Consider the following 12,994-nt stretch of genomic DNA (forward strand, 5'->3'; position numbering starts at 1 on the left):
GCCATTACTCCTCGAACACAAGCTCTAAAACATTGTTGCATACTTTTCAGTTTCAAAATAAAGATTAGAGCTAGCAATGCAGCCAAGTGAAGTCACAGGACTCCACTACCTAATCCCTTCAGACCCATCTCCATATTCTTCTCATTTTGGCATCATCACTCCCCAAAACAACACCACCATGCCATCAACATATCAAAGTAACAGGATTGGTAATTACAATATTAACCACCCATTATACAACAACATCCAAGAAATCAGTCCACAATCATCTGGGTTTAGCAGCAACTCAACATCAGATGAAGCAGATGAGCAGCAACAGAGCATAATTATCAATGAGAGAAAGCAGAGGAGGATGATATCAAACAGAGAATCAGCGCGACGATCGCGCGTGAGGAAGCAGAAACGCCTTGATGAGCTTTGGTTACAAGTTGTTTGGTTAAGGAATGAGAACCACCAGTTGATTGATAAGATCAACCATGTCTCTGAGTGTCATGACAAGGCAGTTCAAGAGAATTCTCAGCTCAAAGAAGAAGCGACCGAGCTTCGAGAAATGATCTCGGATATGCAACTAAACGGTCCTTACTCCGCCTTCAAAGACCATCAAGATGTTTGATTCTTGAATTTGCTTGGATAATTAAGCAGAAGAGGCAGTAATGTTTTTTTCCTTTTTTACTTCTGATCTTTTATATTGTTTTTTCTTGGTTCTTCTTCTGTTTTGATTTGAAGTCAACCAATCCTTGCCTCTAATCCGAGTAGCTGTATCCGATCGATCGGATAATTAGCTAGAGTTGGAATAACATGTTAATTATCATGTAATAATTTAGCACCAATTAAGTTGGGAGAAAAATTTATAGTCCTACTTGCATGAGAACTTTGTCAAGTTGACCCGTCACCACTTCAGGGTGATCTCGGATTGACAGATGTACGCAGTCTTATCCCCGCATCATGCGAAGGCTAAACTAGGGCTTGTTTATACGTTCATGAAACTATTTCATGGAAATATGAGATTCCAAAGAAGAATCTACCAATTATTTCAGAAGAAAAGTAAATTATTATTAATAATAATGAAAATAGTAAGTATAATTATTCTCAGGTGTACTAGCTAGATGGCACAGGAAGAGACAAAAGTGGGAGAGTTGGACATGACGTAGAAGAAACATACAACAAAAGGGTGGACGGGTGGGCGGCCTTGTGGGGTTAGAGTGTTGGGGTTCATACATCACATAAATTTACTAAAAAAAGAATAACATATGCAAAAGGTATCCACAATATATATTATGAAAAACTGCAGGTTTTGGGGTTTAGAATTGAAGGAAAATATGCTACATATGTTCATCATTTTGGTGAGAACTTAATAGAGACTCTCTATCAAGAACTCCTAACACATTCCTAAGCGTGTTGCTAATCACTTTGGGGGTGATCAAGTTAGCTAGGAATGAATCTTTCTAGTTGGGGAACTCAAGTTCGACTTACCATATTTATATTTTGTGGAGTTATCACGATAGTGTTTGAAGGAGAGTGGAATGATCTAAATATCCGAATAAGAATCCACGGTTATCTTATTAGAAACCCTAAATATGCCAGATTCAGACCCACATCTAGCTAAAAAAAAACACTAGTATGAGAAAAATGTAGTGCCAGAGAAAAAGATTTCAACTTTTTTTTTTGGGTAAGTAAGCGTGATGGAGAATTCGAACTTGGGTACCACCAAGTCAAGTATATTCCAACGCTCATTCAAGCAGCATGACAAGATACAATAAATTGACATTGTATTGCTACTTCAATGGTGTTGCAGAGGGTCGCAAATTAAAATCAGCCATTGGCCAACCAACTTAATCAAAAGCCCATAGCAAACAGCCAACAAAGCCCAAAGTTCTTGGATTTACCTACTTCTTTTTTCCGCAACTTTCTTTAGTGAGAACTGAGAACAATTAAAATGGAGCACTACCTATGTGAAAAAAACTGGTCTAGATGAAAGATGCTTCTTCCCTAAACGACCCAAGACAAAAAAGAAGTTGTGAAAGAAGCTTTAGTAATACAATTCTTGTACAACAATGTCACCCCCCCCCCCCCCCCCCCCCAACAAAATCTTTTGAAATAGGAAGAACCCACCTATGATGTTTTGATGTTTTTCAAGATTGCTCACCTCACACACATAAATGATTATAACATAAAGATTGATAAGTCTCCTCTATCATGGGAGGCTTTTTGACCAATCCAATAAGTTGTGGATTGTTTTGTGATATGAATGGAAATTATGGATTCTATCTTCATTGAATGTTCAACCTTATTTAGCTAAGTCTTCCTCCTCTCCTAGTGCAAAAGCTTTCTTTTTCTTTCTTTCTTGTTAAAAGAAAAGGGGTTTACTTTCTATTAAAAGAAAAGGGTGATTGAAGGCATTATCATGAATTCATGTGTATATCTATTGGATCTTATAGTCTTTAGCCTATTTCAACTTTGACTAGCTTCAATTGAGCCCATCTCTAGCCCAAATCCATGGTATTGGGCCTATGCCCAACATACCATTCCCAGCCCAATCACTTCATAAGTGGAGTTTGTTAACTTAAGATAGTTCAACGTTATTCTTAGTTTATCACAGAATAACAGATTTTTTATATTCGTTGTTAAAAACACCGACACGTTGTGGCACTCCAATGTCAGTCTCAGATCTCGATCAGTAACAGTGAAGCCTGTTTGCGAGTAATTTTGTAGGGGAATCTCAACGTCTGTGTACCCAATCGTAGTTCAATCGCATGGCAATGGCCGTTCGCGGAAGCAGAGGTGGTGGATCCGGTGGTCTGAATTCCGGTTTTCGGAGCTTCTTCTCGTACCGGATCTTTGTCTCCGCCATGTTTTCTCTTCTCTTCATCGCCACGCTCTCCGTCGTCCTCACCACACAGCCCTCTACACAAAACGATGACTCTGTGAGTAGTAATTTAGTGGCTATTGAGTACCGTGTGGATATAGTGTTTTGTTTGATTTGCTCGCTAACTGTTTGGTTTATGACCTCAGCAACTGCCGATTACCTCGAACGCTTATGTGGGTCGCAGTTTCTTAGCGTTAAAATCGGACCCATTAAAGACTCGATTGGATTTGGTTCACAAGCAAGTGAACGATCACATGATGCTTCTGAATGCTTATGCCTCTTATGCGAGGAAGCAAAAGCTTGATATTTCCAGGCAAATGAAGATGTTTGATGAGTTAGCGACGAATATTTCTGATCTCGCGATGAAACCCAATTATCGTTCGGCTTTGTTTGAATCTGACGGGCCTGTGGACGAGGATGTGTTGAGGCAGTTCGAGAAAGAGGTGAAGGACAAGGTGAAGATCGCTAGAACCATGATTGCAGAGACCAAGGAGAACTATGACAACCAGATGAAGATTCAGAAATTGAAGGATACCATATTCGCTGTGAACGAGTTACTGGCTAAGGCCAAGAAGAACGAGGTGCTTGCCAGCAGTATTGCTGCTAAATCGACCCCCAAGAGTCTGCATTGCCTGTCGATGAGGCTTGTTGGGGAAATGATTTTGGCACCGGAAAATTACACAGATGAGGGTCCAGAGCCAGAATTTGAGGATCCAAGTTTGTATCATTACGCAATTATTTCTGATAATGTTCTTGCGGTGTCGGTTGTGGTGAAGTCAGTGGTGAATAATTCAGACGAGCCATGGAAACATGTGTTTCATGTGGTGACGGACCGGATGAATGCAAATGCAATGAAAGTTTGGTTCAAGAAGAGGCCTGCGGAAGGGGGTGCCTTTGTGGAGATAAAGGCAATGGAGGATTTCGCTTTCTTGAACTCAGAGTATGTGCCGGTGTTGAAGCAGCTCCAATCAGGACACATACAGAATTTTTACTTTGCGAATAAGGCAGAGAATTCGAATAAGGACATGAGTAATATCAAGTTTAAGAACCCCAAATATATGTCCATGTTGAATCATCTACGATTTTATTTGCCAGAGATGTACCCCAAGCTGCACAAGATCTTGTTTTTGGACGACGATGTTGTGGTGCAAAAGGACTTGACTCAGTTATGGAACATTAATTTGGATGGCAAAGTGAACGGGGCTGTGGCAACCTGTTTTGGGTCATTTCACCGTTATGGGCAGTACTTGAACTTTTCACACCCTCTCATTAAGGAGAAGTTTAATTCCAAGGCTTGTGCTTGGTCATTTGGGATGAATATTTTCGATCTCGATGCTTGGAGACGAGAGAAATGTACGGAACAATATCATCACTGGCAGAAGATGGTAAGTTTCTCTTTGACACCTTGCTAGCCACTAATTTGTTCATGCTATAGCTCCTTAAATGGGGATCATCAGTTTTAAAACTTTAAACTATAGTGGCAGAGTCAAGTAAGACTCTCAATACATACCAATTATCATATCTGTTGTATTGATGCCGCGAACTGGCAGTTTGAATACTAGTTTGAATATAGATTTATGTAGCATTGCAAATAGTTTGGGATCAATGCTTGAATATGATGACTTGTTTGTGTACCCTGCGACCAGAATGCAGATCGAACTTTGTGGAGACTGGGTACCCTTCCAGCTGGCTTGGTGACCTTCTACTCCACAACAAAGTCACTGGACAAATCTTGGCATGTTGTAGGACTTGGATACAATCCAAGTATTAGCATGGATGAAATCAATAAAGCTGCTGTTATTCATTACAATGGGAACATGAAACCTTGGCTTGACATTGCTATAAACCAGTACAAGGAACTCTGGACCAAATATGTGGACCATGGAATGGAGTTCGTGGGAGCGTGCAATTTCGGTCTCTAGATGAGTATGATTGCTGCTCTGTCATCCTCAAGTAATACGGGTGCGAGTTGCAGATAGTTTTCCATGGTGGGTAATTACTAGTTGCTGGATCCTTTTGTCAAACAAGCAAAGCTCCATAATTTTGCTTCTGTTTTCCTTTATTGTTCTGAAAATGATATTATGATTCTCTGTCTCTCTCTCTGAGTTGTATCCAGAAAAGATGGGAATGAAGGCTCAATATTGATTCTTTTGATTGAAATGTTTTAAATGAATGAATTTATTGACCAGAAATTGCATTCTAATGCTGTTTGATTTTGGCAGCTTTGATTTGTTTCCATAGATGCTTTTGTCTGAGTTGAAATATGCTTTGTAGTTGTTTCACTTTTCGGCAGATTAATAGGTGTGCAAGAATTTGATATTCTCTCCTATTTGACAAACCCTTATCACCATCATATGTGATGATGCAGGTTAATGCAACTTTTGGTCATTAAATAATATCACTCAATTCAACTCGGTAATCTATTTTTCAAACATTTCAAGTTGAATATCCAAATTTATTTCAATAATATATGTGATAATGCATGTTATATAAGAGTATTTGTGTGATCTAGTGTTAGAGTTCTAGAGGGTTACATGTTCAATCACAGGAGTCTTTTTACTTATAATTATGTTTATGTTTGCAGTCAGTCCTAAATTCGGATAAAAAGGAGGGTTACGAGAGGTCACTAGCTATCGTAAAACTTTGTTAAACTTATAAGAACCTATCCTAATATTTAGAGCCACCCACATTAGAATAAAATGGAATATGCCAAAAGATAATGGAGAAAAAAAAAAAAAAAACAATCCTAATGAAATTATATTAGTGTTGAAACACTACACCTACCAAAAAAACTAATCCTAACTACCACCAAGCTCATGCAGACTCTCATTCACAATTAGAAAACCCATACTGAATTAGGAAGTGTTGTTTTTTTTATTTATTTGCTTGCAATTGTGGCAACAATTATACAAGATTGAGCAAGATTTCAAACTTGGGTTCTTGGACAAATACATTCAACGAAAGACAGCTCTGATTACTGTAATTTAAGACCCCAGTTCTCGAAAAGAAAAACTATTGGTTCCATACATAAATTTTAAATATATTTTTTATATTCTTAAATTAAGTTTAAGAGGAAAGTTAGTGGTGATTGGAGAGGTTTTCCACATAAATTTTAATATATTTTTTATGAGAATCTTCTCAAATTCTCCCCTCCTCAACCACGGCAAACCATTTCTTCCCAAGTTTGGCTTTAAGAAATTCATTTTTGACCAAACTATCAACTCAAAAATCAAAATGGTAAAAATTGATTGGTAGGGAACTCTTCAATAGTTCAATTCCTCCTACCAATACTAATGCGCTGTGACTACAAACATATTCCTAAATGACCAACAGCAAATAATAACCGTTGATCTTGCCACGTCACCACCAGGAAGGGTTGTCGAACAGTCAAAGTCGAACAGTCAATTTTCTTTGTGGAGGAATTCACACCCGATCCACACGCTCACCTACCAACAACAGAGAGGTTCAAATTTGACCCGCTCCAAACTCCAGAGACAGTAATATATAACATTGAAATCTGGTTGCAAAGTGTTGGGTTTTGTGTACTTATCAGAACCCAGATCTTTAATTTTTCTGGGTTTTGCGTGATTCGTCAAGAATTAGGGTTCATTTTCATCAATTGAAAGAATCAAAGAAGGAGAATATCAGGTTTGGATTCTCTTATATCTGTTCTCGTTTTAAGTGTATGTTGTTTGAGTAGATTAGTTTTCGTTTGCTTGTTTACAGATTACTGTTGGAAATATGAGTTACAATCTTCACAATTTGTTGTTCGAAGTTTTTATTTTGATTGATCTTTTAATCTCTTGCATGAATATTCTGTTTGCTGTTTCTGCGTTAGACTCGAAAAGTATCGATCTGGGTGGTTCTCTTTCTTGTGCAATTTATTCTCTGCAGTCGCTTGTTAAATTTTCCTTCCAATTAATGATCTGGTTCTTATAAGTGGCCTTTTCAGAAACTGTATTAGCTAAAGATCCCCCTTTTCTTTTCTACGATTGCTTGTTAGTGTATGCATGTTTGATCTCTATGATTTATCCCCTGCTAAATCACATCCTTCTAAGATAAGAAACAAGTGTGCTTAATCAGAGCATCAGTCTATGAAAGCAATGCTGGAAATGTTTAATGAGCATTAGTATGATCCTTATAATTCGTTAGTCAATCTGTGAAATGTTTTATTTTTCTTAGTTCGATTCACATCTAAGGATCTCAAAGTTGAAAATGTAATCTTGAGTGGTGGACTGCATTCCTTAATCAAGGATGGTTCCTACTTACTTGTACAATTATGTCGTAAAAGTTGTGTTACGCTGAAAAAGTTGCATTTGAAAGATTTTCATCCTAAAATCCCGACAAATTCTCCCTGTGATATTTGTTCTCCTGTAATTTTTTTTTATCTATGTTATATTTATCTCATGATCAATGGCAAACATTGGACAGGGAACTATGGCTGCACCTCCGAAGCTCACTAGAATTGGCCTTGCTGGTCTTGCTGTCATGGGCCAAAATCTTACCCTCAACATTGCTGAAAAGGGCTTCCCCATCTCTGTGTATAACCGAACTACATCCAAAGTTGATGAGACTGTTGAACGGGCTAAAAGAGAAGGTGATCTTCCTGTATTTGGCTTCCATGATCCCGAATCTTTTGTTCACTCAATCCAAAAGCCTCGGGTGATAATCATGCTAGTTAAGGCAGGGGCACCTGTTGACCAGACCATCAAGACTCTCTCCGCTTACCTGGAGATAGGTGATTGTATTATTGATGGTGGTAATGAGTGGTATGAGAATACTGAGAGGAGAGAGAAAGAAGTGGCTGAATTGGGTTTGCTATACCTTGGAATGGGAGTTTCTGGTGGTGAAGAGGGTGCACGAAATGGACCCTCTTTGATGCCTGGTGGATCTTATGAGGCTTATAAGTACATTGAAGACATTGTGCTGAAGGTTGCTGCTCAAGTTCCAGACAGTGGCCCCTGTGTGACCTATATTGGCAAAGGTGGATCAGGAAACTTTGTGAAGATGGTTCATAATGGTATTGAATATGGTGACATGCAGCTGATTGCGGAGGCTTACGACATACTAAAGTCGGTTGGAAAGCTGTCCAATGAAGAATTGAAAAGTGTTTTTTCTGAATGGAATAAGGGGGAGCTTCTGAGCTTCTTGATTGAAATCACTACTGATATATTTGGAATTAAGGATGATAAGGGAGATGGATACTTGGTTGACAAGGTTTTAGACAAGACTGGCATGAAGGGCACTGGTAAATGGACTGTGCAGCAAGCTGCTGATTTATCAGTTGCAGCTCCCACAATTGCTTCTTCGCTGGATGGAAGGTTCCTTAGTGGGCTAAAGGAAGAAAGGGTTGCAGCTGCAAAAGTTTTCAAGTCTGGTGGCTTTGGTGATATCTTGACTGACCAAGAAGTGGACAAGGCAACACTGATTGATGATGTGAGGAAAGCCCTTTATGCCTCGAAGATATGCAGTTATGCTCAGGGGATGAATCTGATCCGTGCAAAGAGTATTGAGCAGGGTTGGAACTTGAAATTGGGGGAACTGGCTAGGATTTGGAAGGGGGGTTGCATCATCCGTGCCATCTTTCTGGACAGGATAAAGAAAGCATATGATAGGAATCCTGAACTTGCAAATCTCCTTGTTGATCCTGAGTTTGCAAAGGAAATCATTGAGCGACAGTCTGCATGGCGAAAAGTGGTATGTCTTGCTATTAACTCAGGAATCAGCACCCCGGGTATGTCTGCTAGTCTTGCTTATTTTGACTCTTACCGGAGGGAAAGACTGCCAGCTAATCTGGTCCAAGCTCAACGTGATTATTTCGGTGCTCATACATATGAGAGGATTGACATGGAAGGATCTTTCCATACTGAATGGTTCAAGATTGCCAAACAGCTTAAGGATTAAGCCTTTGGTATTTCTCTTACCAGAACTCTCAATATGGATGATAACTTTATGCTTTGGATTCTATGCTGGTAGAGTTTGCTCCATCACCATTTGAAGAATTATCCAAATTGGACTCAAAATTCATATTAGTAATAATGCATTGTTGTTGTACTTTTGTTTTTTATAATTGTTCTTGGCAGATCTGCCCTCCTTTCATGTTTAGATTTGAACTTCTTTTGAGTTTCTCCCCTTACAAGAAATTTGTTTATCACTCTTGGTGATGGTGCTGTTAAGACTTAATCCCTGAGACAAGAAATTGCTCATGAGAAGATTGGTATTTTGATTTTAAGCATTGGATACTACTCTTAGTTTCCTTACGTTCATTGACCCACTTATTTCCCCATCTCAATAATCTTATTTGTAGATTGCATAAAATTCTTATTTGTATAGTGCTGCTGCTTATGCATCTTTGCACATAACACATGTTTAATTTTCTGTTTTTGACTCACGTGCCGACTGATATCAATATCTCATGCTGATTAGCTTATAACGTGTCTTGCATTTTGACAACTGAGGAAAACGTTTGTGGGATCTTCATGTTCTGTAGAATAAGTTTATGGTAAGCACCAGATACTTTTGAAAAATGCTTCCCACATCATTATATAATACTGGGATCCTAATTTGATGCATAACACATCTGAATTGCAGACCATAAGCTTTTACAGTGCATGCTATCGACTGCAATGAGAGCTTATTTTTCTAAGATGAGTACAAGGGAGAAAGTACATAAGCTCTTCCACAGACATTTTGCTTTCTGTTGTTGTCTGTCTGTCACATTGCATTCTAATAATTGTTTGGTGTTTGATGCATCCTTACTGTTAATATTATCATCAGCATTGTATTTACTACATGGATGCTGTTTAGAATGTGCTAAACATTCTTGGCAAATATACAGCCCATAATCTCTATTTGCTTAGCTGTTGCATTTGCATTCCTTCGTCAGTGGGTTGGACATTTTCAGTAGATAATGTTCTCTCTCACATCTTCTTTGTTGCCCTCTAGTTGGCTTTTGTCTTTCTAGGTTGGGTTTTTCTTCTTTCCAGCACAACATTCTCTGCTAATAGTCTGCACACATGTGTGCACAACAGATACACACACAAATTCTCACATTGCATCGATAGTAGGAAGATTTGCTGGAATACCTTTTTTTTCCCCTGAGACTTTTGTCTCATCCCATTAAGTCTGACCTAAAATGGAGGAACTTTTTCTTGCTCCGAAAAATTTCTTTCCAGCACCCATTATCAGTTTATAGTTCTTTGATGGATGGTTGGGGGGTTGTTCATAGCTCGGCTTGCCCCAATGAACTTACTTTACCCAACCCAGATTCTCACTCCTGCTAGCATTTTCTGCTATATCATGCTTGTATAGCTGCTGTATTGAGACTGTTATTTGAGTTATAGATGGCTGGGATTGAGTTATTGCAATGGATACCTTAGTTGCCAGGAACTCAGGAAGAATAGCAAGAAATAAACTAATAATTTGAAGAGGCAGAAATCATTCTCAGAATGAAGATATAGGAGTTTTTTTCAGTGTTCTTTTCACGTATATTGTGAACATTTCCTTGACAGTATGTCCAAAATAACATGTAACATCCTGAAGTCTACTTGTGAGAATTTTGATTCCAATTTCTTGTGAGAAGACAAAATGAATTGCAATATGCTTTTTCATCATGGAGGAGGATGTCTTAAGAAAGATAATATATGTTTGCACATGGAGAAATTTACAGACCTTTCATGGTTCAAACCATACTACTTCCAGTATTTCTTAAAAGCTCGAAATCTTCCTTCACTTTTGCTGTTATTTTCATCATTCCCGTTCTCTTTTCTGTGTGATTTCTTGGTGGAAGAACCCTTACTGGTATTAGCAGACTTATCATGCTTAGGACCTGCCTTTCCATAGTTATCTCTGTAATTCTTTAACTTTTGTTGATGACTTGGGCCAGAGGAAGCATCAGAAGCCATGGAGTCATCACTTTCTTCGTCACGGTGATCAGCATTCTTGTCACCTTCTTCCATATGTTTGTTACTGTTGTCATCACCACTGCACTCTTCATCATCTTCTTCCATGGGAGAGGCAATGTACATTGTCCACCCAGATTCACTGCTGCTACATCCTTCTTTGCTTGAAGTGTGCTTCGACGAGTCCATAACTGGCAGCGACTAAAAAATGGTGAAAAGCTGAAAGCAATATAGAGGAGAGGGAGAATAGGGAATGTGTCACTGATTGAGGCCTGCTGGACACCCCCTATTTATAGAATGATTAGTTGAACCTACAAAAGTCGGTTCAACTAACTTAAAAGTATTCAATAAAGAATAGAAGAAAGTATAATCTAATGGACCTGAAATAGATAATCAACAATAATGTCGATTTCATGTCACTGTCATCCTAGATGGAGAATCAGCTCTTACTGTAGATTGCAGATGAGCCCATTCCACAGACATGAGAGCATCTCTTTCAAGCTCAGTCTGCTGTCTCAGAAACTGAATGCATGAGGGTCTGAGACCCATGTCCTTGAGCATGTTAGTATATAGATTTTCCACTGAATTCGGTTTCTTTCATGGCTTTAGTTTACTTCTCTCTCTTGTGATGAGTTTCCATGAGCTTCTTTTGGACGGGAATCCAACTGGGTTTGTGGTTGCTGTAGATTAGAATAGTTGAAATGAATCATTTGTAATATCTGTTTGCTTTTGTTTCTGTTCCCTCTTTTTGTCTGCTAAGAAAGCTGGCTACTGTCTTCTTGTCAAAGGAATCACAAAATAACATGATTGTTGTCATTTTAAAAGGGAAACAACACTTGTCTTCCATTGATTCCACTTGAGCAAAAATGGAAATTGAGAGTATGCAATATTTTGATTGCTAGATCGGTTATCTGACCCTTAGATAGTTAGATGTGAGAACAATATCTGGCCATCTCTAAACTCGGCCCACTAACCTAGCTTGTTTCACGCTGGCGACAGGTAAAACTGAGCCGAAACCCGTGCAGAGAGAAAGAGACCGAAACCCACATAGGAGAGAACTCCACAAAGACTCCCACGAGCCTTTGGCCCTCAAGAAGGAGATGTTGAAGTTTTGAAAATGTTCCTTTTTCATCGTTGTGTATGCATCAAACTAACTGTCATTCCATCTTTGTTGTCTACAATACAAAGTTGGGGAGATGTTGGTGCTCATCTGGTGTTGATATGATGTATTAGAAACTTAAAAGAGTTATGAAGCATCACAGAAACAACAAAATAAAGATGTAGAGAAGAATCAAAGATCATTGTTGAATGTGGGATGTGTAGGTTCAGCAAGATATGTAGGGTTGTCATCCCCAGCCATGATTACTACAATTTTAGGCTCCTCACCCTCCATTAGTTCTCTTCCTTGGGTCTGGCTCTGGCTCTGGTCTTGGTCTCGCCGTCTCGGATTGGAGCAAAGCAGAGTTACCATAACTGTAGCTATTAGCCCCAACATGAAAGCCAGACTGACGAAGAAGTAAGGCATAGGAGAGCCCCAGCTATGCAATCTTGACTCACCACCACCAGTACTATTACTGCTGCTTGTGTTGTTCTCAGCCCTCATTTTCTTTTCTTTTGTTTTTGGCAGTTAAGGTTTTAAATCAAGCTATATGTGAGTATTATTTATAGCACCAGTTTAAATTTCTGGGAAAAAAAATTGTTTTTCTTGTTTGAATTACCAAAGTGACCCCTATGGGTTTTCTTTGTAATCTGCATCAGTTCTTGCTTGGGATGTACTGATACTTTGTGCATTTTCATGGTGTTCAATAACAAGTTTCTTGTTGGTTTCATTTTATATATAGAAAACCCAAAATAGCCTTTTTGTTGGAGGAAGCAACCAACAAAAAGGAAAAGAGAGAATCAGTAGTGTGGGGCCCATACGTGCGCAATTATTCATGGCCCACTAAAGCGTGTGGTTTTGGGGATAAGGATTCTTTTTGTCAAGTTTCCTTGAAATTTGAGTAATTTTTTTTTTTTAAAATAGTCATATATTTGGTTGTATTAAGTTAATCAATAAATTATGTAATTGAGTCTCATAAGCATTCGTGCCACCATAAAGATGTAATATAGATAAGAGAAATAAACTAAAAGAAAAAAATTGAAAAACACAAATACAAAGATGATAATTGTCAGATATTTCTGAATGACACCTTGATGCAACAATTACCCCTTTTTGTTATCTCGAATG

The 12,994-nt window shown here is 38.5% G+C and overlaps 5 protein-coding genes across 6 annotated transcripts; 3 read left to right on the plus strand and 2 right to left on the minus strand.

Moving 5' to 3' along the window:
- The first annotated feature begins 8 nt into the window (after nt 1-8).
- Nucleotides 9-830, plus strand: LOC119979974 (basic leucine zipper 43-like). Its single transcript, XM_038822604.1, has one exon. It carries the CDS (start codon nt 77-79, stop codon nt 611-613), a length of 537 nt encoding a protein of 178 aa, XP_038678532.1. The 5' UTR covers nt 9-76; the 3' UTR covers nt 614-830.
- A 1,765-nt stretch (nt 831-2,595) lies between these two features.
- Nucleotides 2,596-5,096, plus strand: LOC120017240 (probable galacturonosyltransferase 9). Its single transcript, XM_038870401.1, has 3 exons — nt 2,596-2,924; nt 3,013-4,251; nt 4,513-5,096. Exons 1-3 carry the CDS (start codon nt 2,754-2,756, stop codon nt 4,786-4,788), a joined length of 1,686 nt encoding a protein of 561 aa, XP_038726329.1. The 5' UTR covers nt 2,596-2,753; the 3' UTR covers nt 4,789-5,096.
- Nucleotides 5,097-6,356: 1,260 nt separating this feature from the next.
- On the plus strand, nt 6,357-9,098 carry LOC120016678 (6-phosphogluconate dehydrogenase, decarboxylating 2). 2 transcript variants are annotated; one of them, XM_038869578.1, is made up of 2 exons: nt 6,357-6,514; nt 7,298-9,098. In XM_038869578.1, the coding sequence occupies exon 2, from the start codon at nt 7,304-7,306 to the stop codon at nt 8,768-8,770; it is 1,467 nt and encodes a 488-aa protein (XP_038725506.1). In that variant the 5' UTR covers nt 6,357-6,514; nt 7,298-7,303; the 3' UTR covers nt 8,771-9,098. The 2 variants fall into 2 exon arrangements, with proteins under 2 accessions (XP_038725506.1, XP_038725505.1); XM_038869577.1 differs by having other exon boundaries at nt 6,378-6,514; nt 7,276-9,098.
- On the minus strand, nt 8,849-11,755 carry LOC120016679 (protein SOB FIVE-LIKE 3-like). Its single transcript, XM_038869579.1, has one exon. It carries the CDS (start codon nt 10,954-10,956, stop codon nt 10,558-10,560), a length of 399 nt encoding a protein of 132 aa, XP_038725507.1. The 5' UTR covers nt 10,957-11,755; the 3' UTR covers nt 8,849-10,557.
- Nucleotides 11,756-11,994: 239 nt separating this feature from the next.
- Nucleotides 11,995-12,415, minus strand: LOC120016680 (protein GLUTAMINE DUMPER 5-like). The gene has a single exon (XM_038869580.1). The coding sequence runs from the start codon at nt 12,368-12,370 to the stop codon at nt 12,059-12,061; it is 312 nt and encodes a 103-aa protein (XP_038725508.1). The 5' UTR covers nt 12,371-12,415; the 3' UTR covers nt 11,995-12,058.
- Nucleotides 12,416-12,994: the final 579 nt, after the last annotated feature.

Source organism: Tripterygium wilfordii, chromosome 15 (genome assembly GCF_013401445.1).
Source record: "Tripterygium wilfordii isolate XIE 37 chromosome 15, ASM1340144v1, whole genome shotgun sequence".
NCBI lineage: Eukaryota > Viridiplantae > Streptophyta > Magnoliopsida > Celastrales > Celastraceae > Tripterygium > Tripterygium wilfordii.